This window comes from Neltuma alba, unplaced genomic scaffold (assembly GCF_004799145.2).
Source record: "Neltuma alba isolate B1F8T4 unplaced genomic scaffold, ASM479914v2 tig00013325_pilon, whole genome shotgun sequence".
NCBI classification, from domain to species: Eukaryota; Viridiplantae; Streptophyta; class Magnoliopsida; order Fabales; family Fabaceae; genus Neltuma; species Neltuma alba.
In genome coordinates, this window is record NW_021637599.1 from 65,248 (window position 1) to 93,160 (window position 27,913).

Below are 27,913 nucleotides of genomic sequence, written 5' to 3' on the forward strand. Positions count from 1 at the left end.
TGAGTTTTGACTCTAACCAAAACCCTAGAAATTCTGTAAATGACTTAATACAAATATGAACTAAACCCACGATGACGGAAACACGTAAGGACTACGGTGACCATTTTTTACTGTGGAAAATTGCTCAACCTTGGGGGTTTCTTAAAATCCACTATACTAGATGAACACAGACAAGTTTTTTCAATTTAGTTGCAGGATTGCAACAGGGGTTGAAGGTTAAACAACTATTTAACATCTCGTACTATTAATAAACTATGAACTTTAACCATGCCCTTGGCCCTTTAGGGATTCAATTCAAATCTATATGAATGAGATCATAGCAATTCACATGTAAAAATTTCAGCAAAGGTCATGAATCCCAAACCAATCCAATATCATAATTAGTGATCCCTCATGTTATCTGCAGAACAAGGCTTTCTGTCCATAAAAGTAAATGGAATAGCATGCACTATTTTACATAGAAAGTATTAAAATATAATTCCACGTAATGACTTCTTTGAAAGGGAATTCATAGTTATACATGGTTATTTTAGTCTTGTTTTGAGAGGTTTACTGATGCAGTATTACATATGAAAAACTTTTAATAATAACACACTACAGAGCATTTCCAACTATATAAACTTTTTTTTTGTGTGGGTATATTCTATTTTTCTTTTAGGTTACAATCAGAAACACCTTTGAGCAACTTCCGCCGTTAAATTGAGATTGCATTCTTTCTCCTTTTTCTTGGCACTTTATGGCAAGTAAAGATGAGAGATATAATCAAACGGGAAAATAAGCAGCCCCCTTGTATCTTCTGAGAATCTTAAAAAAGCCACAGTCCCAGCAACATCTAACTAGTTTCCTTTTCTTCATTCAAGGAGTTTTCTTTCATTTTTATTTCTCTGCTACTTGGCATAGAAGAGGATCTTGTGATTGTTTCTGCACTGAAATTGAACCTTACTGCTGAAGAAACTGAAGCAGAGGGGCGAAGGAGTGGGGTGGCAGCCCTACTCGAAGTTTCATTTGCAATGGGCGATGGGGAAGCAGCAGAAGCAGTTACTGGCTGCATTCCTATTTCGGTACCAGTGGCAGTGTCAGGGACATCCATTAAGCGATCATCTTCCTCGACAGACAACACTGTGCTCGCATCAGTACGTATGGTGGAATCATCAGTGAACATACCGTGTCTTCTCTTCTTCCTAGCTGCCTTCCCCCATCCATGAATTGTCTCCCTTATCCTATGTGGAATCAGGGCAGCCTTATAGTTTGTTCCCATCTGCAACAAGCAAGGGAATGTTACCACTCATGTGATCAGACTTCTCAACCAACATTAAGCAGATTTTAAACCATCAATCATATTTCCATAACAATAGTCAACTCATTGTTGTCACTAGTTGTTTTGCCACTCTCCTAGTTGACAACTATCACTGTTCATTAACCTTATTAATCATACAGCTTCTGCTTGAGTTGACGCGATCTATGGTATCAGAAAAATGCTTTTGAACATTTGCATTGCATATAATATTACCTGGGTTACTAGTGCGTAAAGAGGCAAGGTGCTATAACTGCAGAGGAATTGTCCCGCAAACCTATGGGGTTACATACAAGAAAAGAAAAAGGAGCATGTAAATAATTTAACATCATCCACGTTAACGGTATCATTGTCATAAAATAAATTTCTGCATACCCCAATATTAGCCTTAAATACACAAGGAGATGATTCCTAATAAAGCAGGAATTGTACCCAAATTGCCACTGCAGTTAAAAAGGACATTTCAATCAACTGAAGGAAGAGAACATGAAAAATGTAAATGTTCTTTTTTTCTCTGTATTTCTCACGTCCGCTATCTTGTTCCCATAAGTGCTTTAGCATATCTAAGTTCACCTAAAAAAAGGGTAGCCATTATTATCTAAGTGCACGAACATCAGCCTTTGTTCTTATTCATTTATTTGTTATGGTCTGCTATCTTGTTCCAATGAGAGTTTTACCATTATCAAGTTCAGCTAAAAAGAGTAACTACGGTTACTCCTTATTCTTGTACTCCAAGGCCTAGACCCTAAATCTTAATATGGATAAGAAAGTATACCCAGAACCAAAAGAACGAAGCCAATTCAAATGCATTCTGCAAACAAGGAAATCAAAGAGGTGCTCATCAGCAGCTGATGGTTGATAACAAACTTTAGTAACTAAATAGTAATTGCAAATGTAGACGGACCATTGCTGACCTGGAAGAGAATAAAGTGGATCAAGGACAGCAAAAGTTCAGGTTTGTTAAACCAGAAAAGTTCATCACGAGGCCTCAACTCAGTTCCGGGTAAAAAACCAGTAATTCCTGAGTTCTCCAGTGCCAAGGTTGCAATGACATGCTGGAGCTTTGTTCCCACCAAAAGAACCAGCTGTGAGGAACACGTAACACATGATAGAATTAACATAACACGTAATTAAAATTTGTGTATACATCATTTCTGACGCGGGAAGTTTTTAGATGATAGGATCCAAACCCTCTTTATGCACACAGCCTAACACTTTAAGAAAGTCAGGCCATCAAACACGTGAATGAATAGGATAGAATATGAAATGGGCGCTCATGAATAAGAAAAAGAGAGAAGGGAAATAAGAAATCTAACTTACAGTAATAGGAATGATAGCTATCCAGAAATAGAGATTAGATCCTGTCAGAGACCAAATAACACTAAACATAAGAATTATCCAAAATTAGATATAATCTGACTAAAATGATTCAAGGAATTCCGTAAAACAAAAACAGTAAAGTGGAAGATTTGACCAAAGAGAAATATCCATAAGAGGGATATTTTTCTGTTTTTTTTCTAGCAGAGGGGACGTTAAGGGTTTTCTTTCCTGGTTCCCCCCACCGCCAGGGGAGGGGAGCTGTAAAAATTCATGTAAAAAAGAAACTAAGTTGCTTCGCATCGTGCTTTCAAACAAGAGGTCATACCTTTAATGTTGAAAAGCATGAAAGCAACAACAAACCCCCAGAGTGGGCCGCTGCAAGAGATTTTGCGTACAGAAATGTTAACTATGTCTTCCATACAAGAATCAAATTGTAAGAAAAGCATTAGTATATAGAGAATCAAAGACACATTCCTTCACCCATAAAGTGATTTCTAGCTATAACTCTTGATCATAAAAGTTAGAACATTTAGGAAATAAACACTGCACCCAGAAATTAAGACCATGCGCATTACAACAAAAATATGTACAATGTGCCGGATGAACAGTGACCAATTGCCAGGACTTATGATCACCAAGCTGCAGAAAATAATAATGGCTGAATAATGAGTATGCAAAATTACTAACCTCACGCCAACAATTTTTTGGAATTCCTCTTCCATTGATCGAATCATATAGCTGTGAAAATCATACTTGAATGAGAGATTGTGATTCTGCCATGAAGAAAGGAAACATACTGAGTAAACATTCTCAAAATAGAATATACTAACAAGAAAGCTAACATAAAGTTTCAGTGATAGATGATGACGGAAAAAGAAAAAAGACACACTTGAGCCCAAGTAACTACAAATTAGAAAGAAGAGAGCCAAAGCAAAATAATACTTTGAACAAATTCATGACCATCACGAGTATAATAGCACATCTAAGTGCCCCTTTAGAACATAGAATGAGGGGAAATTTCAACATCTAATGTTTTGTCCTTCAAGTTATTTTGAAAAAGATATAGGCTTGTAATTGGTTTGTGGATTTAAGCATATAGTGAGACAAGTGTTTACATATCATATTGGCAATATATATTTCAGAAAATACAGCACAAGGATTCACTTGAAACACACAAGATAAGACCATGTACAGTAGCTTTTAATCTAAATCATTAGACAGTTACCATGATGAAGCCTTTGCGGAGAGTAAGATAGTCAGCACGAACAACAGAATGCCCAAATTGTCGGAAAAAACATGTCTGCAATGAAATTAAACTTGAAGTTAGGTAGACTTCCAGCTATAATGACTTAATGAATCAAAATAGAACCTAGATTTCTTACATCCAACATTTTGAAAGATAAGTTTGTTGAGACAAAACTGGTACAAAAGAATCACATGCAGAATCAAAATACAGAGAATATAAGGGTTTCTTTTTTTTTTTTTTTTAAAAAAAAGGATATTTGCAAAGAAAGTATGGTCTCAGAAACAAATGACAGGTGTAAGAGATTCTTGTATCCAATATCCATGAATCATTAGAACCTAGTATACTTTGGGCTACCATGCAACAAAGCATAATTCAGTAGACAGTCATTACCACCCAGACAAGAATATTGTTTCTGGCCAATGGATTTGATGTATGAACTTTGACAAAGGTTGATTGCCTTTGCAGTGTCTTCTCTCTTGTGACTTCTGTAGCAACATAATAATAACAGTAATAAAAAAAGGGTATCCTCTTGAAAATAGTTTCTTTATACCATAAACAATAAACCATTCATCCTTGAGTGGTTTTTATTTTGGATGTGCAAATTGCTTGTCTTGTAGGTCTATGAGAATTCAGCAGATATAGGATCTCCTCTTCAATCCAAAGAAGATAGAATGTCATTAACATTAACACAGAGAAGACAACACAGGCTCTAAAAAACTATGGAACTAATTTTAGGATCAAGGAAAATTGGTTTCATACTGTAAATTTGCAACCCTACACGGCATAATGAGTAAAATCCTTGCTGTTCTGGAAGTCCGATATGGGTTTATCAGTTTATGATAATTCATTAAGAGAAGAAGAGAAGTACATAGGCGAGAAGGATTATATTGTTCATGGACATAGAAAAAGAAGAATTAAAGTAAACCAGGGGAGAGAAGGAGCTTAATAAGCAGATATTGGTTTTACCAGCTAAGACATTATGCCGATCAACATGAGCCACATCTTCCCACACCCTCCAACTGTGAATCTGCTTTGAATTATTACATTGTTACTTACTTTGCCCAACAAATATCCAAAATAATAGCAACTTGTGTTAGCATGCTGGGTATGCAACACTATTTCCTAAATGAAAAACTTCAGTTTCCAGGTTGGATGCCAGGACAGAGGAATGGCACAGTTAGACAAGATTGCAAGTGTTTAACTAATCAATAGAGTCCAGTATGTAATAAATGTTGTTGAGGATGTATAGCATATGTCGGTCAAGTAAGCATGAAATCTGACTTGAATATGATACAGTGATATAAATGAATATGGTATGCTACTTAGAATATGAATAAGTAAAAGATAATTAGTTCTCAGTTTTGTATGACAATTATGCGCATTTCATATATTGCTTCAAAATTAACAGGTATGATCTCGGTTGTATATCAGACGTAATTATATTTTCTTTATAAACTTCAATGCATATCATGTTTATTATATACTTTCAGATATCATATATGCTCGTCTTAGAGAAATTTTTTGGTGCAAGAAATTTAATTGTTCAATATGAAGAATATGATCATTCTCTTCAACTTAATTTATTTGGTTAGCCTAAAGTAATATGGTTTGTTTCTAGAAAATGACAGCAGAAGAAAATATAGGTTTGCTGCGTGTAGAAGGACTCAACTTTATTATATATCATTGCTATATTGAGCAAAAGAAGATTAAAGATGGCAAATCAAAACATATTGAAACAGAAATTTAATATTTATCCTATATTTTACAAGAATGATAAATGTGCATCAATCAGGCCTGAGCTACTTACGATTAACAATTTCTCACCTTTACGATTGCCAACAACATTGTTAGGCAACTGTAAGATACGTGTGTTACTGCCATGACAAAAATGAATCTGTGCAACTGCTCTAGACCTTCATATGAAACAAATGGTTCGTAACCCTGTGCAACATAAATCCCATATTGCCCCATAAAAATCTGAAACAGTAAATAGTAATAGCTGATTATAACAAAACTAAAACATTCAAGGGGAAACGGTCATGCCTCTTTGCAGGAGTTCCGATTGACACCATTCAATATCCGCCTAAGTAAGTGTGAGTTACTAGAAGACATCAATAATTTACGTTCTTGGGAGCCATTATTTTCGATTTCTTCATCAATCTCAGATCTAGTACATGGAGCAAAGGCACTATTGTAGACCTTTGATGGAATGCATATATTAGCGATTATGCTTGAGGTAGCTGTTAATAGAAGTGATATAAATCCAAGAAGCATCAACTCTGAAGATTGAAATACAAATGGCGTGCAGAATTAGCAGAGTGTAGAAAAGCCTGAGGTTAATATCATCTTGACGGGAAAAACTTCTTGTTCATATATGAAATGTTTGCTAGTAGAACTTAATGGATGGTACCTTCTTTCATCTTCTCCAAAGCTGCAAGCAATGGTTTCCGATTAGTCTTCCGTAGCCACTGCAACCACATAAAAAAATTCAATCCGAAGCCTTCCAGTAGGGCATTGATAGCAGGGTCAGAAAGCATAAATTTGCTTTTAAATTTCTGCTTCCACTAGAATGTGAATCATCTGAGTGATTTAGCCATAGTCTTCCAAGATCAAATGCTCATGTCTTAAGAATCTGGTTTACCACCCAAAAATTTTCAAAAGTAGCAACTACTTCATACCATATTATTCATTCTACCCAATACCCCGTCCTCACTTTTTCTTTGGGACCATGACAACAGAGAATGACAAAGCAAAACTGAATGTTGTTCACACATAATGAATACTTTTTAGCATATGGCAAAATATGAAAGCTATACAATGATTATTCAACTGGGGGGGGGGGTTAACATGGACAATGCCAAAAAAGATATCAAGCCTAAAATTCATACTTAAGGTCCTCTTAAGTGGAAAGCAGGGGGGTGTATTTTATGGTCTAACTACTTGACAGCAATCTTTAAGCTCAAAAGACCATATTTCAGAAGAAACTCCCAACTCAGTGGTGAAATACAAATATACTATTACCAACTTACATGTCAGGAATGTTTAGGACCTGACAATATCCAGGCACACGAAGATCCTCCAAGTACGAAAAATGTAGGTTGGAGATGGAATATTTTAAAGAACTTAGTCATGCCTAGTTATCTGTACCAGCATTATGCATATTTATGCCTTCCATTCATCATACGAGTAATTATGCAGCAGCAAGCACCAAAGTAAGAAGTCGCAGCCTCTTAGAACTGTGTTGTAGAAGTTAAACAACAAATCAAAGTCTTTAAAGCGTATTAGTGTTTTAAACACACAATCAAAATTATGACTCTTTCTCTTAGACTTTGATTAAAAGGTCAGAGCAGCGAGGCGCTTAGGGAACAAAAGGAAACGAAATTGTATCTTGAACTTGAGATGCCTTATTGAAACGTCCAGATAACTATATTCAGACATATCAGATATATGAATGAAGTTTCTTGCAGCAATCAAACAAATTTCCCAAAAAGTCATTATTCCTCCCCTGAATTTCATCAGTTAGAGCAACGCAAACTTGATATGGCCATATGCATTATAAGTTCAGCAAGCTCACATAAATTGCAATTCTGCCGCATTTTGGACACGCATCAAAACCCACCAAAACTTAGCAAAGATGGTAGTGCTACTTACATTGCTTAACCGGTGAATGGAGCGCTCCACAAGTAAAGAAACAACGACAAAGATCATCAACACAGTAGCAACGGACCATGTTGGAGTCAAGGCCAATGATCGTGTTTGTTCTTCGTTTTCTGCCATTTTGAACTATCGCAACCACGGATCAAAACTTCAATGGACCTAAACTATAGGTCTCAATGAAGATCAACGTTCAGACTATTTGGGGAAAAAAAAGGGAACTCTTGTTACAGTGTACCATCAACCTGCACCCTGGAATGATCCTGAGTCTACGAATAGAAAATCTTGATGCTGGTATCTTCGATGAACGAATATTAGCAAATAATGGCCTAAGCGCCTAATTTACATACTAAAATACAACAAACTGATGGATGGGGTCCAAAGGGAAGCTTCTAGAGTTTCCAACATCTTCGCTGATTACCCTTTTCCATTCTACTTCTCCTTAGAAACAAGGTGTTCTTTTCACTGCATATTGCGTCTACTAGAGGAGAGTACACCAAGACCGACAATCTCTGAAGGGAGGGAGAAAAAGAAATTGCTCTACAGCTTTTGCTCCAATATGATACGGGGCAAAAGGAAACTGCGTGATTGTTTCCTCTAAAGAAAAGCGAGTTTTTTCGTCTCCGGAAAGCTTTACACGCACATCTATCTTCCTCTTCTTCTGCCCTTCTAGAATCTGAGTAGAGCTCTTTGGCCAAACCCAGATACAAATTCAGCTCACATTTCTGAAAAAAAGCTCATCTCGGATCTTCTCCATCGAAAGAGCCGACCAGAATCATGCACTCTCAAATCCGACTTCAAAGGTCTCAGCTTTTTTCCATATCCCACGCATTAATACTTCACCTCCAACACTACCAGCAATCACAGTAAGAGTAGAAGCTGTATTAATGTACTGCAGATAAAGCCAAGAGAAGAGATCTGGCTGTGCCACGACTTCGGAGTTCAGTGCCCGAATCCACAACATAAAATACAGTTCATCGGTCACACATACTCATTTATAATCCCCAGAGTTTCCCACATAGCTGCAAGAGGCAAAACACGTCATTTCCAGCTGCATTATGCAAATATCTTTTCCTTCTATTTCTTTCCCTGTGCCAGAGAGATGCGTGCAAACTCGCATATTTCTAGCAATCTAGCCATCTTAAACAATATAATATATAACCGAATAAAGGATTGGATCGGGAAAAAAAAAAACGAATCTTCATGCAGCTAACACGTGTTTCTCTGTTACTTCCTGTCTTCTTCTACATCCCACTTGCATAGTGGCATTGTCAACGAAGCTGTAGCGGGACATGAGACTGTGAGATCCTGTAACTTTTTTTCTTATTTTACATTTATTCGATTTCGACTTCTTAATGATTAGACTGGTTTCCCTGGCACTACATGGCTTATCCTATCCTTAATTTACAAACAGAATTACTTTTTTTTTTTACTAAAAACACTTCGATGTTAAAAATTTTAAAATGCACTTGCAATTTGGATGAAAATAGTCCATGTCTCGAAACATTGTCAGCTTAATTAAAAGGAAAGACATTTTCTATTGTTTATTTGCTAGATTGACTAACTACTTCACTGTTGGCCACGGATGTTTGTTAAATCTTTTTTTTTTTTAAATTAAAGACCAGGTAATTGTCCTTCGTCATAACTATCCTTCTCTGTAAAGTACCAAGTTCTCACTGATGCTTTGCAACTGCATAATTATGCACTTTTTCTTTTGGAACAAGCAATTGCATAAATACAAGAAGATTCTGGGAAGAATAAACATTTCATAATTTCTTGTTTTCAAAAAAATATACGCATTTGTATCTTTGAAAGTTTACATTTTGGCTTCGTCATCAGATTCACTGGCATATTCCAGCGAGCCAACAGTGCTACTGGAAGGGAATTAAATTTAGCAGGAAATGAATAACTGCCGCCAGGTCAAATGATGGTCCTTTTCAAACATGTTCTTTTTGGCCAACTTTTTTCAAGGATCAAGACAAGAATGTTAACCCAGAGACGGAAATTCACTAAAAGAAGTAAGAAACATGGAGCATCGGGAGGGTGGAAGAGTACAGGTTAGGCAAAAGAAAAACACTACTAAGTACTATAATGGATGAGTTAAACATCATACGCTGATTATCGATTGTAAGTGATGGTCATGTGCAACATTCAACTTCTACAGCGAAGCCAAAAGGAGATAATGACCAATTATGAAACTTTTGGTTTGGCACCAAATTTCAGGACGCCGACAAGAATGATCCCTTTTCTGTTGGTTTTGAGGATTATTTGAATGAAGATAATAACACCTCCATTAGTTCACCTGCTTGAAGTGCCAACGTATACCAAAATTGTCGCTAGCGCGCCGCCGCTATATTGATTCTTTATATAAAATTTCTTGTGAGGAGGGAGATAAACAAGCTCGCAGAGTCGCAATCTTGGATATCTATCTCTGAATACCTCTTTGCAGCTCAGTAAATGGCAATTTGGGTGTTCTTATAGGTAAGTTTGGGAGAATTATAATTAGATCTCAGGAGAAAAAATAATGATAAAACAAATATCAGAAATTATATTTTTTATTTTAAAACTTGTCATTGTTAGGTTGTTATTAAAAAAATTTAATAATTATTTTCTTTTCTCACTGCCTCCTTATAATTCTTTCTTCAAATTTTTTGTACTGAGAATTTGTAATCAAAGAAAACCATAAAGAAGAGTTCGTTGCTTTTGTTTATGCCTATATAGCCTACGGGGAACCATTGAGGGTACAGATGAAGATTCAACGCTCAAAATTCCCATTTTTAATGAGGTGTTTGGTCAAAAAGAAAGCGAAAGTTGAAAGATTCTCGGTCTTTTTCGATGCACAGAATATAAAGTACGAAAAATTGAAATTAAAAAAAATATTATTACCTGGGTATAATTTGAATACTGTTAATTAAATAACAATATAACAGATAAGTATTTTTCTTTACTTACATTGCAAAGTGAAAACAAAAGAGAATCTAGTTCTGTGTGCGCGTGCATTAGCCGGAGCGTCAGTCTTCTTCCCCCTTTGCAGCTTTTTCAGGGGAGGGGTAAGTACTTTATGGTTTTGGGGTATTCCGGTGGACAAAATCTTTTTATCGTACTGTATCTTGTAAGAACATTATTGTGCAATCGATAATCATGGCCAGGCTGTTTCAAACTTAGAACACTTTTTCCTGCTGTTCCTCAAATGGTCAGGCGGACGGGCCCTCAGCTTTTTGGCTTGCTCGTCGTGATCCTCTACAATATTACCTGGAGCTGTTTTATTTGTTTTTTTTTTTTTTTAATTTTCGCCTGCTTTGTGAGTCCTAAATCTATTAGGCTACCAAACTCCATGTACAGAGACCACAATTGCAGAAGGAACTATGGGTCAGGCCAGCTATGAGGACTGGTTTTGGCCATTCCCGACATGACATTGTAAGAAGCGTTAGGTGAGGCTTTTAATAAGCAGGGTCCATTATCATTTTAGCGCTTGTTTGGATTCGAAAGTGTACTTACTTCAATAATAAATCATAATTAAAAAGCTATTTTCAAAATTGTTATTCTAAACAAACCCTTAATTTGGGACTGAGACAACACCCATTTTGATGGCTTAAGGCTCTAGAAAATGAGAGATGGTGAAGAAAACCTTCTGCTTACATGATCATGCATTGGTAAAAACGTAAACAGAGGTATGTTTGGGAGAGGTGATTTCTTTTGAATTTAAAAAGTTAACTTGTTTTTAAAGGTGTTTGACAACTATCAAAAGTTTTTTTAAAAAATACTTTTTCACCTCCTCCACATTTTTAAAATCATGGTTTGATAAAACACCCTTTAATGAAATACATCTTGTATAAATATTCTGAGATTGAGGCGACTAATGTATAAAATTTAAAATTGATCCTTGTATAGTTGTATTGATCTTCCCATGAAAACATCAACACATATACATATGTAAGCACATTCTTTCATGTTTCAGAAAACGAATACCTTATAGAATATTAAATTGCTTACTGTATAGTGATGAATTATCCGAACTACAAAACCCTTACATGCATTGAACTCTCACCGCCCTAATTAGTAACAATCACATACAATCTCAGCTCATGAGGCAAGAAATTTGCAGGTCAAAAAACACAGGAATAAAATCTGCTCCGATTATCATCTACATCAAATGGGAAATCTCAGAGACCTCCGTTAATTTACTCTTTTCTCAATATAACAAGAATGAAACTTAAGTTATATGACCAAAACTGGGCCAACACCTTAGAATACCTCGAGCAAATGCGATGTATTTCATCTCAAGTGTCAATGCCTTGGATCGTCCCACGATTTAAGAATGCCCTCTTTCAACTCTGACAAAAAGGTGGGCATAGAACACTGACGAAAAGGATGAGGATTTTATGACTCGTTAGTTGGAACCTGCTCATCAGCATTCAATCCAAGTCCAAGCTGAACTGGACTTCGCTCAGACGAGTCACTATTAGGAGTTGAAATCTCTTCATCTATACTATCCTGGGTGTTGGGAAGTTGGTCCGCAGTCTCTTCCTCCAACTCATTCTCGCTAAATAAATCCCTCTGAACAGGTACACTTCTTTGCTGCTGAGATGAAAGAACATTTGCTATGGCTTTAAAAGCTGCAGATGCCTGATCACTGTCAACACCAGTATCGACATCTACACCATTAACATTGGGTTCCTCCTCAGGTAAATCATCTTTACGTGGTGGGGGAACGAAAAAGGGAATCCTGCCCCTCTGCCAGTCATGAAGTACCATCTTAGCTGCAGTCATCAGGTCTGGCTCACCACCCTGGATACAGCCATAATGTTTGTAAAAATATGCCCTTGGGTAGCAGAGACGACCGTTTTTATTTTGGAGGGGGGGGGGGGTTCAATTGGGCTAGAGCACAGGGTATCATTTTGTTTTAGAAGAGCTCTGTGTACATTTTCCAAAATAGAAGGGACGATTTTTAGGTTCAGCAGAACTTAAGGTAGGCCAACCTAAATAACTCAAAAATAATACTAATTCAATCCTAAATATAAGACTCATTTTTGCAATCGGAGGAGTACAAAATAAAAAGAGTTTTTTTTTTTGGGGGGGGGGGATGCTGAGCTGCTGGAACCCAAATGCGCCTCTTTCTTCTTGGATAAGTGACACTTGAAGCACGAAGATACAGAGATCATAGATATTGCAATAATTCGTGATAAATTGAAGAGAGAATTAGTTTTTAAAAAATAAAATAAAAATAAAAATAAAAACTCGTTCAGAAGGGTGTGACAGAGACCAAACTTCTTTTAATTTATATAAAGGAAAGCTTGCATAAATGGGTATTGCTGATTATCAGCTTTGAAAACAATGCTGGGCTAAAAGGCCTTCCAGGTATTTGACTATAAATAGGTTGTTTAAATATAAGACTTCCCCCCTATTTTAGACATGTACCTTTAAGAGTTTGCCAGTAGCTTTGCTGAGCTGAACTAGGAAATCATTCTCATCATCCCTGAAAAAAAGAGCAAGTTGCAGTTAATCCTACAGAGTTTAAGTCCACAACCATGCATAAAGTGATTTACATTTAAAACAAGGAGCAGATATCAGGGAACCAAAACAAATAGCAACAATATAAAGGACCATACCACTGAGTTATCTTGTATGCTCTTTCCAAATGCTCCTTCTTCACACGTTTTAAAACTTCACCTATGTGTTCTGAAGCGTCTTGCAAGTTTGTCACGCGTACCTAAATACAAATCTCAGCATGCTTAGGGTAAACATAATAACATACCTGAGAACTAGTAAACATAAAAAGTCACGTGACCTTATCAGGGCACGCAAGAGAATGAACGAACCATTGAAAAAGCAACAAGCCAAAAAAGCATAAAGACTAGTTACATAATCCTGGGCTTCATTAATCAAGATGGGATACCAACACCATCATATGCAAGCAATTTTTATAGTGGCATCAATAATATCCATCCTGATCAACCAACACATAGAAGTAACATTCGTCAGTCACTTGTGCCACTTGCATGGTAGTGCCCCGACCAAAAAGTCATGATTCCAACCATCTATTATTCCTTCAGTTTCACAATGGACAGCAATGGGTCATTTCGGAATCTTGATTCCAAACATGTATTATTCTTTCAGTTTCACGACGACCAACAATCGCTATTCTTGGAATCTTGAATTTGGGTGAAGTCATGACTTCAACTTCCAGAATTGTTATGCTAAGGACAGTGGAAACAAGATGCCGATAGGAGACTAGACCCAAATACAAAAGCATGAGATTGCAAAGTAAATAAGTAGTCATCAAAAGCAAAGCAGTAATAAAATAATGAGAAGCAGCTCGAACAAACTATTTCTTATCAATGATAACCCAAGCACAAAAAAAAGTAGGGATAGACAACATACCACACCCTTCAGCACAATATCTGTTTCAGAGTCATTGTTCTGATAAACAACACCCGGGCAGTCAATCAAAAAGATTCTCTTTGTAAGGGTTATATATTGCCAGACTTTTGTTTCCCCTGGAATCGGAGCAACCTTGCAGACCTTTGGCACAAATTGCGGACATATAGGTCAATTAACATAGTAAGATGTTTACTCCAAATGAAAAAAGAATCCCATAGAATGATCTTAATTTCCTCAACAGCAAGCAAGCAATCTGCTGCATGCACACAAACTTTGGTTTCTTTTGCAAACATACTCCCCCATCAATAAAAGTGGAAGCAAAAAATTCAGAAGTAGGAAAAAAGAAAGATTTATTACATTCTTTGTACGTAATGTGTTGATCACTGAAGACTTCCCAACATTCGGATATCCAATGAATCCAACGGAAATTGCTTGCTTGTCACTTTTTAATCGGGCAAATTGTCTCAAAACTGACAGAAGTGAACCCTAAGCACAATGACCAATAAAAAATATGGTTAAGGGAGAGGAAAGAAAGATTTGTTACCACAGCAACCTAACATTTCTCAAAATGACCAATAACAAATATAACTAAAACACAATGCCCCTTTTTCCACACATAAACACACAATGCCATGTGATGAATGACCATGCCTGTCTCCTGTTACACCATCAGTGGTACAACCTCAACTAAATTCGCCTCATTCTTCATAAGTTAACATGTGTTATACCACACCTAGGAGGCAGATAAACTTACACAAACCGAACGCAACAAAGAAAGTCAAGTATTTCAGAAATACCTTTCCAAAGGACTTGTTAATACTTGCATGGAAGGCTAGAGTAGGATACTCTCTTGACAAAACTCTAAGCCACCCCTTTGTTGCCCAGGCAGGAACTAAATCGCACTAAGAAATTTACGGAATTGATATTTTAGAAAATATTAAAATATATCAACGTCAAAAAAGAAAAATGAATAAATAAGCCAAGCACACAAATATACCACAACAAACCTTGTTTAGCAAAAGAACCATGTGCTTATGCTTGCAAGTTTCCTTCAAATGCTTCTCTAAATGGTAACATCTTGTGCCTTGAGGGTCCCTTGCATCTAAAACCTGCAAAACCATACACCAACATATTCAATGGGAAAAGATGATAAGATGGAAGAGCGAAAGGGTCTCAGAAAGGTTTTTTACTAAAAAGAAAAGTGCTTTATCATGGACCTTTCCAACATTAACAACCAGGTATCACAGAAAATGTTGCCAAACAAAGCAATAACCATTCATCTGATGCTTTTCTTGCATTACCACAACAACAAACTTCTTAATACCAAAAAAATCACATTGACAAAGCAAACGAAGTCTCTACTCTCTAGAACTTGCAATTCGCTCACAAAAAGTAGACTCACAGTGGAAAAACCCATTACAAGCGGCTTTTCTTGACCCTCATACAAAAGTACATAATCTAATGGGGCAAAAAGAATTACAGAGGACAAGTGTGCATTATGACCAATAAATGCAGACACAGAATGTTAATATCCCGCAATAGTCCAAGCACTAAAATAGATTTTACCTGGACAACAACATCAGAAGAATCTATGACTTTGTAGAGTTCACCCCATATACGTTTACTTTGACCTTTTTCAAACATTGTATGCCGCACTAAATCCCTAAACCCATCATCACCATCACCTTCCGCAGATACACTAGCACCATACCTCTGCTCAAAAGCATCTGCAAGGTGAGAGCAGTAGAGTCAATTGAATAAATTGAGTAAAAAAACCAAACATGATAACTGATAAAAGTTAAATGCTAAGTACACTGGCAGCAAACTTAGAAAAAAAACTAACTTACAGATAAATTATTATTTACCTTGAGAACCATCAGCTTTCTTTACCAGAGATTCATAATCTGCTGCCAAGAAGGTAGGGCGCTTCCTTTTAGTCTTAGGTCCAAATGCATCCTCAAAAGGCTCTCTATCAAGAAGGTGAACTCTTGATTGCTATACCCAAAAAAAAAAAAAAATAACGGCAAAATTAAGCAGCTTCTCCTATAACGATACTTGTAATCACCACTGAACATTTGCTAAATAACGTTAATGTATTAACATTACTGCCTTCAATAAATATATTGTTTTGGACTATTTAGGGGAAAGCACTCTAAACTGTAACTTACAACTAGGTGTACCATATAGTTAAATCACAGCATTTTTTGTTCATATATACGCACAGATAGAAAAAAGAAAAGAAAAACCGGAAAGCAACCAATTCAAGATATTTCAATCTAACCTATCTCAAAAGTAAATTTTGCATTCAACTAGTAAAACACGGCCTTCGTATAATGCCCAATATTACATCCCGACATCATAGTTATAACTAGGCAATAAAATTGCACGTGTGGAATATTAATGACGCATAAAAAAAAGCATAACATTCCAATAAATTTCTTTTCTTTCTTTCTTTCTTCTTTTGGTTGTCAGAAGGGTCAAAAAGGATTCGAGAGAGTAAACAAACCTTTTGTTGATCGTTCAGGAGAGACATGGGCAGATTCTTTCCTTTCAATATGACATTGTAATTACTTGACATGCGATTTTGAAGCTCCTCACGGAAAAATTCAAGCTCCTTTTGATTTACAACCCGAGTGTTTCCTACAAATAATGCCATAAAAATTACTACAAAATTATAAGTAAACTAACACCATAAGCTGTCGATACTATGACTTTAGCATTTCCCGCTCACCCAAAACAAAAAGCAAGGGTGTTAATATGAAGATATGAAGCTTTTTTTTTTTTTGGCCAAACAACATTTGAGGATGAAATCTGCAATTTTTGGGTCATTTTGTAAAATAGAACTCACCAAACCATCGGCGGTCGGGTTGAATTCGTGTACTTGGCAAGTCCTTTGATTGAAACTCGTTCTTCAAGATTTTCCCTTTACGATCCCGCACGGGTCTTGTATTGTACATATTAAGCCGCCGCACTGTAGCGGCGCTACGCGAATTTGAAGAGCTCTTTTTGTCATTGCTCCTGTTCGCATCGAGTGAGTGCTTTGGCTTTCCGGACACGTTCACTTTCTTCTCCTTCTTCTTTGTCATCTTCACTCAACTATGCAGTGGGAACTAGGAAAAAGGTGGAAAATCAGAATCTACGTATCAGAATGTAAATGGGGGGGAACAGAGAAAGAGGCGAGACCAGAAGCTTGCTTCTGATACGGGTGAATAGCAACTGTTCGAGGAAATAGAGAAGATCGGCGAGGCTAGGTGGAAGCAATAAGCAAACTGTCAAGCGCTGCCGCCAAAAGCAATAGCGGCAGTTAGAAATTAGGGTTTAGGTTTTAGTTGAGAAATTTGAGCGACCGTTTTTTCCCCCTTATTTTATTTTTTGCAAGGAAAAACTATTTTAGAGGTACTTATATTTTTTAAATTTTTAATCTAATATTTATGTGCTTTTTTCTTAATTAAATTTTTAATTTTACTCTATTAATATTATTAAATCTTGCAAAGGGAGTAAAAATGTTAATAAAATTATAAAAATTAATATTGCTAGCTTTAATATAGTTTTTTTTTTTTAGAAGAAATCACAATTAAAAATCCAGAAATTTAAAAAATATAAATAGAGACCTATGACAATTTTACTATAATCAAATTTCAGGATTTTTTTTGCCCTTGAAATTGGGCGGCCATTCCCAACCCGCCCTGCCTTTTTAATGCGAATGTTTTTCATCTTGATATTGGGCCACTAATTCAACTTTGGAAATAAGAATTTTTTCTGGCCCAAAATTTAATTATTCTATGAAAAATAAATAGACTTGCCTAATAATTGGGCTGACGCCCAACCAGCCCAGCTCGTAGAGTCCTGCTTTGTTTTTTTTTTTCCCTGGCGCAAGTCCTGCTTAGTTAATTTAAGAAAAAATGTTATAGCATTAATTAATAAAAGCATGAAAAATAATTATTATTTTATATATTAAAAATTTGGTGACTTTGGACGCTGTGTTTAATTTAAAGTTTTGATTTTGATTAATCTCATCATTAGAGTGGTGTATTTATTTAAAAGTAAGAAATAGCAACATTAAGAATGTGAAGAGCAGCGCAATTAGGCTGTGGTGGTGCTAGACTCCCATTTATTTGAGATCTAGTCCTCCTTTACTCAAATCCAGCCTATTATGAGTTATAACAGGTGTTATGTTCTTGGCTGTTCTGTAATTATTTGCTTATATGCCCTCTAATAATGCGAAATAATGCAATTTGCTGGACATTAATAAATTACGTGCCTGTTTGGCATCACTTATTTTGAGCTTATAAGCTCTATAAGCTCGATTGACATAATGGGTCTGTTTGGATCAGCTTTTCTGCAATCGGGCTTTTCTCTGAAAAGCTACAATAAGCTATAAGCTAAAATTAACAGCTTATGACTTATAGCTTTTGAAATATGGAGAGAAAAAAAGTTAAAAAATTTATTACCTCTTTTGGTTCTTATTATAAGTCTCAAATAACTAATTTGTAGATAATAAAATATCAGTTAAAATTAGTTGAAAGTAATGAATAAGTTAGAAATATATTTTTATTTTTAAATATGCTCCTAAAAATATACTTTTATTTTTTCATGTTTCACTTTATATTTAAAATATTTTTTATGACTTCTTCATATTAAATTATTTTAATTTCATTGTATTATGTGAAATTATTTTTTTTTAATTATGTTTCATTATTTATTAAAACTCATATCTATTTTGGTCATTTTACAACCAAAGTTACTTTTACTCAATCACAATCCAAACAACCTTTTACCAATCTCATTTTTGCAATATAGCTTTTCTGAACTCTAATCCAAACACAATTCAGCTTATCCAATTTAGCTTTTATCCAATTTCACTTCTCTATAAGCTACTTTTCCAATCGCTGATCCAAACGGACCCTACATATGTTGCGTGGAGAGAGAGTGATTGGTTGCGCCCAGTATGCAATTTTTTTTTTTAACAAATGGGTATCTTCCTATTGGAAGCAATCCTATTTGAGACACTATCGGATATTAAATATGGACACTTCTTCCAGATTCAAATCCTGATTCGCCACATTGTGAGGAACTAATCCCTTCTTCTAAACCCAACCCCCATTAGTGCCCAGTATGCAATTTAAGGGGCGTATAGGTGTAATTAAAACTGTGGTTTTAAAAATATTTTTATGGTATACAAAATAAATATGTCGAAGAGTTTATCTCAATTTGTGAAAAAATGCTTTTAAAAAGCACTTTTTATAGTATCCAAACACCCTCCTAATTTCAGTAATCCTTTATAATTGATTATGAGTGTAACTGACTATTCCGTGGGACTTTTACGCCAAGAATTATTATTTCGTGGTATTTTGTGTAAGAAAAGTTATTTTCTTTTTATTATTTGCAAGTCATTATAATTTTATTCAGGACAACAGAAGTGAAAAAAAATCAAACTTCCACTTGCAGAGTATACATGACTACTAAAAGAATTTTTTGCGAAAAGTAACATTAGGGAACTAAATCGATAGTTGTGTGAAACACAATTATTTATTTGTAAGATGGTTTTGTTCTTTTGTTATATTCTTGGCGGGTATGAGAAATATTGGACCTTGACAAACACAGGTTTGTATCATTAAGCTTCATATAAATTTTGATATAATTTACGTTGTTTATGACTTTAATAATTTGACATGATCTTTTGCAGGTACCCCCACACGAGATAAATAGATTTGAATCATGCAAATGTAAGAATGATGGCTATATTGAGGCGTACTCACCGCATTTTTTTGGGACAATATATCCACATAGCACTTTATGAATGAATTTATACGATTACATAGTGCGTTACAAACATATTTACATTGTCAATGGGGAAGATATCAACACAAGCTAAGTTCATACGAATGGAGTTTTTTTGGTCAACTTAGATGAATTGACTTTAAAACTTAATTTTGAATTGCACACTTATTGATGACATTTCCTCACCGTGCAAAATATTAACATAAGCTTATGTTCATTTTTCTGCCAGAGTTACTGAATATATACACATATATAGAGAGAGAGAGAGAGAGTTGAGGTTTTGAATTTATATGCCACCCGAAAGATGAATTGAGGTGATGTTCTAGTGATAAATTCTCTGCGAGATGCAACATCTGATGTTGTTACACAACCGAACAGCCCATCATCATCTTCTCTACCCGACTGCATCACCTTCCTTCCATCACCATTGTGTGGGATCTGGATAAACTCACCGCGTTGCATGTACCAGAGCCTCCTCCATGGATCGGCTGCTAAAAGTTGCAAAAGCTTCTGGTTCCCTCAACCTCTCAAATCGCTCGCTCAGGCAAGTCCTCTCTTAATATTTTGTTTCCTTTTCTATCGATTCCTTATGGCAGTTACACTGATCACCAGAGTAATTCGGCTTGCTTCCATTTTTGCTAATCGTAGTCGTGACTTGAAATTGTTGAGCAAAAGCACGTTTTTTTCCCTTGCTGAGCGATTCTGTTGCTAAACTAACCTGGGATCACCATGGTTTTCACCCTTTTGGTCATTTACGCATTGATGTGTTTCAAATTCAGGGAAGTTCCGAATGAGGTGTACCGGAATCTGGAGGGGGGTGGGCAGGATGATAAGTGGTGGGAGGTAGTGCATTTCGCTCTAGCTTTGTTTTTCTTGAAGCTTAGCTGCTTTGATACACTCGATAGATAATGCTAACTGATACTTCGACATGTAAATGAAGTGGTCTGATATTTTATATCATGTTTACAGGCCGTGGATCTCCAAAAACTCATCTTGGCTCATAATGATATTGAATCATTAAAGGAAGATCTTAGAAACTTAATCTCACTAACTGTGTTGAACATTACCCACAACAGACTCTCTGAGCTTCCGGCTGCAATAGGAGAGTGAGTTTTTATCTGTCAATTATGTCTTCAAACACGCATACACAAGATATATGCAGCATTGCAGTTTCAGTAATACCACAACTCATCTTGGATTTCCAAATAAATTATCCAATTGACAGGCTACCTCAGCTGAAGTTGTTAGATGTTTCGTTCAATATGATTAATAAAATACCTGAGGAAATTGGATCGGCAGCATCACTTGTTAAGTACGCTGTTATTTCTTCTTACTCTTTTTTGCCATCTGTTTTCCTTTTAAATAAGCATGCTAATGTTCTTTTCATCCCCTCTGTACTCCTCTATTTATGCATATGCTCCCCCTAGTTAACATGCTTTGCAATGATTGTTTAGGCTTGATATCTCTAACAATCAACTGAAGGAGCTTCCCAGCTCGCTTGGCCAATGTATAGAATTGTCAGAGTTGAAGGTGATACTTTATCTTGCCAAAAATGCTGAGTGTGTACATTGGTTATGTCATTTTGCTCCAACTGTGGTATCAAATAAGATTTTTGTGAGTTAATTTTCTAAATGGTATCTGGTTTATTCTTCTCAACGAATATATGGAGAGAGAGAGGGCTTTGTTGTGAGAGTTTATATTTTGGTGCCTATATTAATTGTAATTAGCAGCTATTAACCCCTGCAATTAAAAGATTATGGAATTACATGGTGTTTGGGGTGTACGCTCAAGTTTCCCCCAGCCTTTGTATTTGAATCAAAATCTCTCATAAAGGCTTGCTATTTGCTGATCCTATACATGCATGCCTCTATGCTTGCTCTTTGATGAAATGGGGCTCACGATACTTTTATTCCAGGGGTCAAACAACCTCATTGCCAGCTTACCAGATGATTTATCAAATTGTTCAAAATTGACAAAGCTTGACATGGAGGTATTACCAAAATATGGCATATTTTTTATGGATGACCAACTTACTCTACTTTGGGGAGGTGTATGATCTTAATAATGAGCATTTTTTATTATGTCATCTTCTGCCTTTTTCCAGGGAAACAAACTAACAGTGATACCTGAAAACCTCATTTCTTCATGGACCATGCTTACTGAATTGAATGCATGTAAGGGTCTCTGTTTTGCCATCTAATTACCTATATGATATAAATAAATAATGTCAAAACTATTCAAATGCCTTGTTTGGTTAAATACTCTCATTTTTCACACTCTTTGTAGCAAAAAATTTGCTCAATGGCATACCAGTCAGCATTGGAGGTCTTTCTCGTCTAATTCGCCTTGACCTCCATCAGAACAGTGAGTTATTAAACAAGAGGTTCAAGATGATTTTGGTTTCCCTTTTGATCTTGGCTCAGCATTATCACGCATTCATTTGTACAGGAATCTCATCGATCCCTTCATCAATCATGGGTTGCCATTCACTTGCAGAGTTTTATTTGGGGTGCTATTCTAATTTATGCTGAGGCTAAACTTCATATTATCAAAACATATCATTTTAAGCGTTTAATTTTCTCTTACCCGAGACTTATGAGTTCTGACACATATGATACTCATTATCAATTTAGGAATAACAACCTTTCTGCTGTACCAGCAGAGATAGGGACACTCAAACGGCTGGGGACTTTAGATCTTCACTCTAACCAGGTAGGTAGAACTGAAATTTTATTTATTATAACCTATTTCAAGAGATGCTCTTTTTTTCATATTGCTTGGTTGCCCTCATAAAAATAGCATTATTGTGACCACTTTCATGTCCTCAGTTTGGTGTTGTGCTCATAATTTTTAATTGGGGCTTATCTTGGATTTGCGAAGATATTGAGCTGCTTTGTAACATTATTTTTGAAGCTCTTTTGGTTTATTGAGCTGATTTGTTTGTGAGTTTCCATTCAGAATATGTCTTCATTCTTGAACTGCATTTTAAAACTCATGTTAATTTCTTGCAAAAATATTCTATAAAAAAGCTTACATGTAACGTTGGATAATCACTGTAAAAATGAAAGGAGAAAGTCAAAATTTGTTCCTAAAATTTAGGTTGATGTGAATTGATTTTAACATTGTATATGTATAGACATCAATGTACTGGTCTTATGGGCTTTTGCATTTTTGTGACACCTCATAAAAATGACCTGGTTTAGTGAAGAATTTGAGCCATTGACTTATTGATTTAGATGAACTAAAGTATATACACACCCGCAAATGCTGACAGATTTAACCTTCATGTTTAGCTTAGGCAAGATGACCATCAACAGATCTCTGTTCACAACCATTGCTTACTTTTGTATACTAGCTTATTAATCCGATTTCATATTTTTGTCATTGAAATGCAGTTGAAGGAGTATCCAGTAGAGGCCTGCAAGTTGGGTCTTTTAGTCTTAGATCTTTCGAACAATTCATTGAGTGGCTTACCTGCCGAATTGGGTAAGTTTACCAAATTTATGACAATTTTGAATTTAATCTAAAAAAACTTCTAGTTGACTTACAAGAGCAGAAAGTTTAAGTTTCTAAAGAAATATAATAAGAGTTTTGGGTGCCTACCACCATAGATATGGCTTCCTATTAATTCTGGTTCTGATTGGTTAAAGAACATGTAAGCCAATGGAAACCTGTGCTCAGATAAAATTTACAAGCAACAAGAGTTTGCAGCATCTCTGATAATATATTATTCCAAAAACTTTAGTCAAAAGCAATAAGCCACAGTAAATCTTAATATCTTAACTTGGAGTAAATCTCATCCTCAGCCCTTAATGCAGAATACTGTTGTTTATGTGTTGAAGCACTTGAAGCATTATGGACCCACCTCAGATAAATATATAAAGGGATAATTGCGTAGATATTTTAACTTTTTTGGGGGACAACCCTAATATTTTAACTTGGCCTAGGCAAGATGACTACCTTGAGGAAACTTTTGCTTATGGGCAATCCTTTGCGGACTCTTCGAAGGTACAAGGCCTAGTAACCTCTATTTTGTCAGTGCTTAATGTTTTAATTACTAGTGTTTTCCAGAAGCTAATGCTTTTTATTCCCAGCTCATTAGTCTCTGGACCTACGCCAGCACTACTGAGGTTTCTTCGGAGTAGACTTTCGGAGGGTGAAGGTATTAGTTGCATATATTTTATGCTTATACCTGTATTTATTCTTTTTGGGCAAAAATATGTCTTATTCTTGAGATCATGTTGTAATTTTTTTCTGCAGAGTCTGAATCTCCAATCAGGACAAAAGAGGATATGATTGCAAATGCTAGCAGATTGTCTATCACTTCAAGGGTATTGCCTCTTCAGAAAAAGAGAAACTAAATCATTTTTTGCTTCATCATCTGTCTTAAAAATTATTGCCACTTCAAATGTATTGCCTCTTATAACTTCGTGCATTATAAAATTTGATAAAATGTAAAGATATCATGGTTTTTGTTGCTTAGTGTGATCAAGCAACCAAAAAAAAAAAAAAGTATCGCAAAGCCCAAGTTCATGTCTTTGCCAATTTAATTAATCATAGCAGACTGTTCGATTCATTAAGCTTATGATTAATATCAGCATTAAATTATTGTTGGACTGATATTCAGGAGCTTTCTTTGGAAGGGCTGGGGCTGAGTGCCGTTCCACTAGAAATATGGGAATCAGGGGAAATAATAAAAGTTAATCTTTCAAGAAATTCCATTGAGGAGTTGCCATCGGAGCTCTCCTCTTGTGTATCCCTCCAGGTGAAGTTTTATTATATGGTTATCCTTTCTTTAAATTACCTCTTGGAAAATTCCTTATAAATTTGTATTGGATACACACACACACACACACACTGCAGCAATGTTAGGACAGGCCAAGTGCTTGAAAAACCTAATGATCCCATAGATTGGTCTCAAAATAATTGCCAGCAGCTGAGGCAATGTGTGCTATTCTTTATTGTCTGCAGTATATTTGTGACAACCCTGCTTCCATTACCCTATGTTCCATAAAGGAACGCAGAGAAGCTTGAGAAATTCTTAATTGCGATGCAATCGTAACCAGTGACTTGATTTCTTATTAAATATCAGTCACGATCAATTTTATAAGCACTGTAGTTTCAGACCCCAAACTGCATGAGTTTAGTTCTGTGTGTTCTTATGAACTGATTCAGAAGTTTCACAATCATTATCTATTTTTTGTCAGATTTTTCACTCTCTTTTATAATTTCTTTTGCCGACACATTTTTCTGTCACTTCTATCATGTTCATCTTTTACCTTTGATAATTTTCAACAATAATGATTGACATGGGTCTAAATTTCCCTCTGAAAATATATATGGGATTTGTATTTGCATCATCAACTTCTTGGTATAAGGTAAAATAATTCTGCATAGGAAAAATCTTTCTATGGGTCTCAGTGAAAGTTGATAATCTGTGGATGATAAATTTGTCTCCAGTATTTACTTGTTTAAAATTTTTTATTGGATTGATGTTAGGATAAGGGTAGTCTGATCAGCTGGTCATCATCAAATGAACTAATGCAGATCTATAAACTGTTGTACTCATTCATTTCTGTATTTACACTTTTCAGACACTGATTTTATCTCAGAATAAAATTAAAGATTGGCCCGGTCCAATTCTTAAGTCACTTTCAAGCCTGTCTTGTTTGAAGCTGGACAACAATCCCCTCAGACAGGTAATGACTTGAGAGTAATTCTGTACTCTTTTTCTTGCAAACATGAATAATAAGATCAGCATGTGTGGAAATATCTTACTTTTATTGCAAATATTTGTATAATTTTATTAGATTGCATTAGCCTTTATTCTCTAGTTTTGTCTCCGTATATATATTGGAATGTATATTTTTCTTCAGATTAATGAAAAAATGCAGTTTTTTCTCTCAAAATTCCACAGCATGCTTATTCTTTCCTCATGGCAGTGAATCCCGCAGGCACACATGACTAGGAAACTTAATTGAAACGAGTGCATAATGTTAAAACTTTATGAAGTTCATTTTTTAATTAATGCTATGGAAGTGACATAGTCAGTGTGTGTAATGAAAATAACTTAGAGAAATCTCTTCTGATCTCTGTGCAATCCAAAATATTTGTGCTCGAGGAGAGGAATGATGTAATTTCTCTGTCCAAAGGCAAGTTCTGATTTAAATCCCAATTGAAAGTTTGATATTACTGACCATATCTATTGCCTGAATGATAGATTCCTTCAGATGGTTTCAAAACTGTGCCTGTGCTTCAGATTCTTGATCTAAGTGGTAATGCAGCTTCACTGCCAAATGGTCCTGCATTCTCTAGTATGCCACATCTGCAAGAGCTTTACCTCAGGTGTTCAATTGAAGCTTTAAAATTGTATTTCTTATGCACCTTTATCTTCTTGAGTACTTATGTTTAACTTCCGCATCACAATATTACAGAAGAATGCAACTAAGTGAAGTTCCCTCAGATTTATTGGCGCTATCTCAACTCCGAATCCTTGACTTGAGTCAAAACTCCCTTCAATCAATCCCATCGGTAACATACCATCTTCCTTGTACAAAACAGAAATTGTCGTTATATATATGCCACTTGGTGATTCTGACATCAAAGTTCTTGATATTTTTATGGTGACTTTAGGTTATAGTCCAATACCTTTTATTTTGGCCTTTTGGATTGACATCATTCCCATTGATTTGTCCATGTCAAATTGTTTATCTGTACTATGTTATTGAATATTGTTCATTGACAGACAATGTGGTTGTTTGTTCTGCGAGCCCATAAAATTTCGATCTATATAATATGTTGGTCAAGGAAAGTTGTCATTCTTTTGTCAAGTCTTTCTCGCAACTCTGCACCTTATTGTGATTTCTCAAATTTATAAGTCATCTGTAAGGGGTTAATGGGTTTCTTATGGATGAACTAGAGTATTGTAGCAGGGCCATGTGTCAAAGAATAGCCAATTAATTTACGGCATGCATGATCACGCTAGGAATCAAACAATTATGTTGCAACTGTCCTCATAGGGCTGAGTTCTACAAATGATGACGCTTTCTTCACAAAACTCGTCTGCTTCTCTAAATGATACGCTCTGATAAATCTTAACTGTTAATGCCCTTTATTGCCCGTAAATTGCTTTCAGGGGTTCAAAAATCTCACTTCTCTGATGGAGCTTGATCTATCTAATAATAATATCTCCGTCGTTCCCCCTGAACTGGTAAGAAACAAACTCCCTCCCTCCCCTGTATGTACATTTTATTGATCTTAATTTCAGCTCTTTCTAGTTTTAACAAGCTATGATCACCGTCGCATAAGTAATTTTTCAGACGAACTTTGAAAATGGTTGGTGCTATGCGTCTGCAGTAGTAGAAATATTTGCAAAGTAAAAGTAGATACTTCTTCTTGGGTTACATAAAGTACATATTTTTTTAGATGTGTTCTATCCCTTTTCTGTTGGCCCCTCTTTTCAAGAATGATTTTGAACTGATTCTCCAGTTAATCCTTTGCTGTTTGGTCATGTGCATTAGCTTAGCCCATGGCTTGTTTCGCCAGACTTTTTCGTCCGTTACAGTATTCTGAGAAATTGATATGATCAGGGTTTGCTGGAATCAAGCCTTCAGGCATTGAGACTCGATGGAAATCCTCTCAGAAGGTAAGACACGGCCACTTTTTCGAAAATGGAGATCTTTTGTCAACAGAATGTCAAACTGTTTAACACAAAACCTTGTTAAGTAACTGATGATCTAATAACAGTAAACATCTCTATCACTGTATTTTTTTTTTCCTTGGCCAACCTCGTCTTCATATTGAATTCTGTTTTGCTTACATGTCAGCATTCGGAGGACTATCTTGGATAAAGGAACGAAAGGTGTTCTGAAATATTTGAAGGACAAATTGCCAGAGCAATAGTTCTTTTTCATTTGACGATCATGCTGGTGTGCTTGTGATTATGTGGGAACATTTGAACGTAGTTTGTTGAACAACACTCCCATTTGTGTGTCCCACGGCCTCATAGTCTGTGTTTTTCCCTACTTGTTTGCTGTATGAAGGGTTGTAAACCATAAAATTTTATTTATGGTTACCGAAAGCATATTGCTTTGGTTACTATCCCACTTACTACCTCCGTGTTTTCATATAGGCAAAACTTCCATATGGTTCCCCTTTTTCTTAAAAAAAAAAAAAAAAAAAAAAAAGAAGCAAAACAACAGATTGGAGAAGCATTTATGAGAATTTTCCTGAATTGC

General features: G+C 35.7%; 3 protein-coding genes across 5 annotated transcripts; 1 reads left to right on the plus strand and 2 right to left on the minus strand.

Moving 5' to 3' along the window:
- Positions 1–467: 467 nt before the first annotated feature.
- On the minus strand, positions 468–8,353 carry LOC114736286 (MLO-like protein 11). Its single transcript, XM_028924072.1, has 15 exons — positions 7,512–8,353; positions 6,271–6,328; positions 5,904–6,139; positions 5,685–5,801; positions 4,827–4,887; positions 4,251–4,345; positions 3,840–3,914; positions 3,302–3,387; positions 2,940–2,989; positions 2,615–2,655; positions 2,209–2,379; positions 2,070–2,105; positions 1,670–1,737; positions 1,511–1,571; positions 468–1,258 (listed from the first exon to the last, which is right to left on the minus strand). The coding sequence occupies exons 1-15, from the start codon at positions 7,635–7,637 to the stop codon at positions 833–835; spliced, it is 1,707 nt and encodes a 568-aa protein (XP_028779905.1). The 5' UTR covers positions 7,638–8,353; the 3' UTR covers positions 468–832.
- LOC114736284 (plant intracellular Ras-group-related LRR protein 6) lies at positions 7,367–27,781 on the plus strand. Of its 3 annotated transcripts, XM_028924069.1 has the most exons (22): positions 7,367–7,378; positions 20,021–20,220; positions 20,456–20,519; positions 20,646–20,782; positions 20,902–20,988; positions 21,131–21,206; positions 21,592–21,666; positions 21,781–21,850; positions 21,963–22,040; positions 22,125–22,185; positions 22,310–22,388; positions 23,072–23,162; positions 23,624–23,684; positions 23,771–23,838; positions 23,937–24,007; positions 24,304–24,441; positions 25,271–25,375; positions 25,897–26,021; positions 26,111–26,207; positions 26,812–26,886; positions 27,266–27,321; positions 27,503–27,781. In XM_028924069.1, exons 2-22 carry the CDS (start codon positions 20,156–20,158, stop codon positions 27,576–27,578), a joined length of 1,755 nt encoding a protein of 584 aa, XP_028779902.1. In that variant the 5' UTR covers positions 7,367–7,378; positions 20,021–20,155; the 3' UTR covers positions 27,579–27,781. The 3 variants fall into 3 exon arrangements, with proteins under 3 accessions (XP_028779902.1, XP_028779901.1, XP_028779903.1); XM_028924068.1 differs by lacking the exon at positions 7,367–7,378 and having other exon boundaries at positions 19,999–20,220; XM_028924070.1 differs by lacking the exons at positions 7,367–7,378; positions 20,021–20,220; positions 20,456–20,519 and having other exon boundaries at positions 20,709–20,782; positions 20,886–20,988.
- On the minus strand, positions 11,460–17,177 carry LOC114736285 (nuclear/nucleolar GTPase 2). The gene is made up of 11 exons (XM_028924071.1): positions 16,744–17,177; positions 16,402–16,535; positions 15,761–15,890; positions 15,462–15,622; positions 14,903–15,004; positions 14,693–14,797; positions 14,253–14,381; positions 13,896–14,036; positions 13,124–13,224; positions 12,933–12,990; positions 11,460–12,302 (listed from the first exon to the last, which is right to left on the minus strand). Exons 1-11 carry the CDS (start codon positions 16,979–16,981, stop codon positions 11,895–11,897), a joined length of 1,707 nt encoding a protein of 568 aa, XP_028779904.1. The 5' UTR covers positions 16,982–17,177; the 3' UTR covers positions 11,460–11,894.
- Positions 27,782–27,913: the final 132 nt, after the last annotated feature.